The 5,864-nt window shown below is 39.8% G+C and overlaps 1 protein-coding gene across 2 annotated transcripts in view; it reads right to left on the bottom strand.

Annotated features, from left to right (window-relative positions):
* Positions 1-1,361: 1,361 nt before the first annotated feature.
* tbx3a (T-box transcription factor 3a) overlaps positions 1,362-5,864 on the bottom strand; it is an 8,746-nt gene continuing 4,243 nt past the window's right edge. For both annotated transcript variants that reach the window (XM_007568883.2, XM_007568875.2), the window contains exons 6-7: positions 4,027-4,652; positions 1,362-2,978 (exon numbers count right to left, since the gene is read on the bottom strand). In XM_007568883.2, coding sequence (XP_007568945.1) covers positions 2,535-2,978; positions 4,027-4,652 — 1,070 coding nt within the window. In that variant the 3' untranslated portion in view covers positions 1,362-2,534. The remainder of the gene's footprint in view (positions 2,979-4,026; positions 4,653-5,864) is intronic.

The raw sequence follows: 5,864 nt of genomic DNA on the forward strand, positions 1-5,864 counted from the left end.
GTTTTAATATGCGATGTATAGTAGATTTTATCTATTTATGTACACAGAAGAAAAAAAAGGATATGCTTCAATAATGTATTTTCGTTTTCTTTATTGCAATAAAGAAAACGAAAAAGAAGGTGGGGTTGGGGGACTTGTTTTTATAGCATTAATCCTTGCAGTGATGATTGTGATGCAAAATGTATGATTAGGCTGCTATACGACTTGCTAAGCAGCTAAATTAACTTTATTCCAGTGTGTTTTGTAGGCTGTTTCAGGCTCATTCAGGATTTCTTTATTAGTCATTAGCAAACATAATGGAGGCTGCAATAGACCTGTGACCGAGTCAAATATCCTTATCACCCGATCCATGCCTCCTCAGTGAGCTCTCATCCAGGTTTGTCCTTTGGTCTGTTGGTTAATAAAAGTTCCTTTAGCCCCAGCCGCCTCTAGGGGGCGTCGCCATTTACAGACGCATTGTCGCCTTCCGTGCAATAAAATGGAAGATATGCTCATGCAAGGCGCCAGGTGAGCAATAAGACGGACCAATTCAGACGGTTCGTATCGCTTTTACACCTATCCACCCGCGCCAGCCCTGCTACACATTAACCAGGCGATACACAAATGAAGATATGGTGTTGATAAACTCCTGACTTTAAGGCGCAATAGAGGAGCAGTAATCAGGGAGAGCCGCTTTTTTTGTGTGTTTTACTGCTGTCACAAAGTAATAGCTTCTTCAGTATGAGATGACACCTTGTCAGCGAGGCTTTTCGTGCTGTTGCCTTTCAGCAAAGTGCATTGATTTTGTTTTATTCGATTTTAATTAAGAGAGGGGGAAATAAAGTGACTGATTTTTTTTTTGCATAACTTCCCGCCTTCTTCCCCCCATTTTTCCCTACAGTGAAATTAAGTGCCATCGTTAATTTCCATATCCTGACCTAAGAGTCATCCCTGTGGCAGTAGAGAAATAAAACGCTCAGGCGATCCTCAGGTACTCGTCTCTGGAATGATTTTTCCAGCGATTTTAGACACACCTCAACTTGATTCTTCGCACGCAACTTACTATTACTTTTTAAATTAGTTCATGCTTTCTTCATCAAGATTTCATAATTTAAACGAGGCAAAATTTTAAATAAAAAAAAAGCTGCGATTTTTCTGCCAGAGGCGAGGCGCACACCATTGCAAAAACAGCATTTCAATATTTTTTTATTGAAACTTTCAAGAACACAATGTCGATGATGTAAACTAGACATAACTCCAATACAACGTAACCCACAGACAACTTAAGGAACACACACACACAAAAAAAACCAAAACAAACAAAAAAAAAAACACACAGAGAGAAAACCTTCATATTTTCGATTATGCGGCACTTTTTTTGAAAAGAAAAAAGAGATTTTTCTTAAAAAAATAAACAAGAGAGAAATAAATTCACTTTTGTCACACTTCAACGACACTTCTCAAAGACAAAAAAAAGAAGAAAAAAAGTGTTTTATTTTCAAGCCATTGGTGCAGTGCGTTGTCGCTTTTCCATTCGCTTTAAACAGTAGCACTTCACACACAAGGACAGGTGAAAATACAATGGCACATTAGTGTGAATAACTATCTCTCTGTGAGGATGTTTTTTTAAGGGGGTTGGGATATGAAGTCCGTGTTTTAAAGGGAAATATAAATGCAGATAGGGTAATAGTCCACAAACTGTCTTTACACAGGTATATCAACAATAAATTAAGAACAGATCCCTAGAAACAAACTACTCCGTTGTATTTACACGCAATAACAATATCAAATAATTACATAAATATCTTATATATCCCTATTTACATCAATGAGCAATACTACCATTCATCTTTTTTTATTTTTTTCAATATTTACTTAAAATTTCTGTTTCCCTTAATTCCGCATGCTTGCGCCTTAATTTTGTCCCGGAGCACCATTCTTTCAGTAGACCTTTCCCAGCTGAAATAATTAGAAGAAACTCATTTTTAATTCCTAATCTAATTAAAAGAAAAAAAAAGTAAGGGAAATTAATTCATAAAAAAAAAGTCGGATTTTAATTTTCGAGGGCATGCATCAATCGCTCAATCTCTGAATTCATGGCGTACGAGAAAATACAGCAGTATTTTTATATATATTTAAAAAAAAAGGTAGGTCAAAACGGTCGTGAATAAGTCAATTCAATTCAGAGTGCATATTTTTTTTAAGAGTTACAGGAGACAGGACACAGCAGCAACTTCTCCGTAATCTGTACAATTAACACCCATGCCAGCGTTTCAGTTTCAATACTTGTACGGTATTCAAATGTCAGAAAATAGGAAAAAATAAGAGTAGCTTAAATTAACGAAAATTGAAAAAAAGCCGAGAAGGAGATAGAAATATACATTTTAGATGTGTAATAAACAAAGTGCATTTCAGAAACTAAAAGCTTTTAGTTTGTGTTTTTTATTTTATTTTTTTCTATTAAAAACCTGCATGAGTCTTCATCACCGTCATGACGGTTCACTTTTCCTGACAGCAACCAGAGGAGCAGCAGGTGGGCTGTGGGTGTGGAGGGGCTAAGGAGATCCGCTCCTGGGCCTGTCCTGACTGGACTCCAGTCCGCTCACCAGGCGCTGGATGCTCTGCAGCTCGTTGGCAGCGTCCTTCTCCGCGCAGGCCTTCGGGGACGCGGAGGGTATCCCAGAGGAGTGGCTGGTCACCTCCGAGGTGGAGTCCAGGGTGACCGCGGGGCTGGCCGGAACCAGCCCGTCCGCTTTCAGCTCGGGCCCACCACCGCCCCCTGCGACGGTGGGCATGGGGGGCACGGCGGTGGTGAGCAGCGTGCTGTCCGGCACCGTCATGGGGAGGGAGTATGGGCTGTACCTGAGGCGGGGGCGCACCGCGTTCAGAAACGGGTGTCGGTGCACCGAGGACGAGGCAGCGGACGAGGCGGCGGCCGCTGCTGCCATGTAGGTGTAGGGATACGGGAACAAACTGCCGAACGGTGACATGGCGAGGCCCTGCGGATAAACCGAAACTGCGTGTCAAACAAGAAAGCTAGGTGGATCCAAAGAGAATATGTGCCAATTCTTCTTCTTATTTGCTGAAAACTGTCTGGTTTTCTTAAATCCTCTCCATGCAGCAAATATATACCTTTAGCTTCCACGTAAACATATTTTTTTCCTTGTTTGCTTTACGCATTTGTAATGCAAATATATATATAAAAAAAATCTCAGCCCATTCTCCGAGATTCCAGTAAAGCTGCAGCTATCGCGATTGTTTGACAAGGAATCGGAGAAAGACAAATTTATTGCCCTTTAAAACATGACGATGTTTCCTTTTCCCAGCTGACGATGCATTTTAATGCACCATTCCCCAGCTCTAATACCCTGAATTAATAAGCATATGCATGTATATGTCTTCCATAACCATGTTAAAAAAAAATGAAATTCTAGCGAAAAATCAAAAGTAAGAGTTCTGACCAAAATATGCCAACAAAAGGTTTTCTAAGTTAGTCCTTTCAACCAGAGACATAGACTAAAACCTTTCTGACGTTACACATCCAACTAGTTACAAAAAAATATGCATTGCTGTCGTATTCTGTCCTTGCAACTTAGGCATAGAGGAGTATGGTGGCCGCAATGTGAATGGAAAATTTGCTGTCCTAGGCCATGAGATATTTCACCTGTTGCACAGCTGATCTGATTGAAATTAATAAGTTGCTGATAAATCATTTTAATAGAATTTATGTAATGAATGCATACAATTATTTGTTAGAATTTGTGGAAAAAAACACAACACAAAATGTATAATAATAATAATGATAATAATAATAATAATAATAATAATGTGAAAGACTAAATAGACTCACTGCACTCATGGATCTAACGGTATCAAATTTAACCTGTTATGTTTTAGCTGCTGCAAAAATCCTTGAGTTAAACTAGAAGTGTTAAACTGTCTAACGCACCACTATTGGCCTCCATGGATGACGGTTTGCTGAGCTGCAGGAAAAAAAAAAACCCCCAAAAAACTCTCAAGTTCCCAATCAAAGAAAATATGTTTTACCTGTGATGCCAGGACATGCTGCTGCAGGTGAAAGGGCAGGCCCGGTGCCCCTGTCAAGCTCTGTGGAGGGGATGCCATGCTGGCTGTGTCCATGGTGCTCACCCCTCCCGAAGACACCGCTGCTAGTAAGGGTCCCATTCCAGCGGCCATGTTCGAGAACGCGCCCCCCATGTTGAACTGACCGGGGTGCAAGAGGAATGGATGCGCACTCCCCAGATGATTGAAAAACTGCTGTCCTGTCAGGCCCGGCGGAAATCCAAAGTTATGCAAGTGGTTGTGGCCCATGTGCGCGCTGTCAGTTTGAACAGTCAAAGGCATGAAGCTGTCCTTGCTTATCGACCTACATTCGTCTGTTTTGGACTGGTCCAGACTCGGACTCTTGAGTTCTTCCCCAGAACGCGTGGTGCTGGAGATGACGGTGATGGGACTCTGCCGAGAGTCCGCCTGACTTTTCTCAGTTCTCCGGCCCGTGGAGTCGCTGCTACTGAAGGGATGTCCCTTAGCCGGGCTGGCCTCGTGATCCTTTCCGTCCCCCGTGGTGGTGGAGATCTTACTGGAGTCCGGACCGTCTTTATGGTTGCCATCCTTGCTCTCGTCGTCACTGTCCTCCTCGCTGTCACAGAAATCTGTGGGAGAATGAGCAGAACGTTGCATTACTGCTGACTCGGCAAAGGGCAATGGGGCACTTCCACAGAGTTTGTGATGGACGATCACCTGAAGCTCAGTGCTAATAGCTGCAGCAGCACACCAACGCCAAAAACCAAAACACAATTTCAGGAGTTTTATTTGGTATGCTATGCTGTCCTATACTAAAACGTGGAAGCTAAGGTACAATAATCATAAAAAAGATTGATTGTTCAAGTTTTTTGGGGAAAAAAAAGATTTAGTTAAATTTTACTTCTTGTTGCTGTCATGAACTGTGTTGGTCCATGTTTTTCTTTTTTTTAAATCTGATGGGTTAGCACATATTTTTTGAAATGCTAGCTAAATTTAACATTCCTAATTTTAAAATACAAATGCAGTTAATTTTTTTTCTTCATTTATATGTGTAATCATTTAATTATGTTCATATTTAACTTAGGTTATTTTAAACAACCAGACTCGCTTAGTTTTGAAACTATTTTGAAAATTATTTTTGCTAAGATACTGGGTGTCTTAGCAATATCCATCACTGCTATGTTAATGATGGATATTAAAAACATGAACTGAAGGGCCAAACTAAAATGACACTAAATAAATAAATAAATACATAAATAAATAAATCAGGCCAATACTGATTCCTGGTTTCCTTTAAGATCAGCCCTACTGATTCTGATGTTGACTCCAAAGAGCCATAACACATAAAAGACTAGCTTCTTTGATAAAAGTAAATTCTGAATCAAAAAATCAATTGACATTGAGAATTTCCCCTTTTAACCATCAATGTACCTCAATCTTTACCTGGTTTTAATAAAGTAAAAGAAAAGTGAGTGTTTCAAAGTAGTTGTAGAGTGAAAATGGTGGGACTTATTAGATTTGATACATTTAAAGGAATGGGATTGGTCAAATTATTAAGTATTTGATATGAAAAATCGACCAAAACTATAATCTGATAATTATCTCTGGGCTGGTTCATTTCTACTTGCAAATCATTGTTCCTCTCTTTATTTCATAATTATAAAAATATGCTTTACACTTAGGGCTGTCTGTCCCCCACCACAAGGAAAAGAACATTTATCAGTAAACACACTATTATGCACTGAGCATAATGCTATTTCTAATAAGGTTAAATGGGCTTTTTGAATGGATTTTTGCAGAATAGTCTAAAACCAATTGAAACACGTCATTAGATGAGTATA

Source organism: Poecilia formosa, unplaced genomic scaffold, assembly GCF_000485575.1.
Source record: "Poecilia formosa unplaced genomic scaffold, Poecilia_formosa-5.1.2 Scaffold6, whole genome shotgun sequence".
Lineage (NCBI taxonomy): Eukaryota > Metazoa > Chordata > Actinopteri > Cyprinodontiformes > Poeciliidae > Poecilia > Poecilia formosa.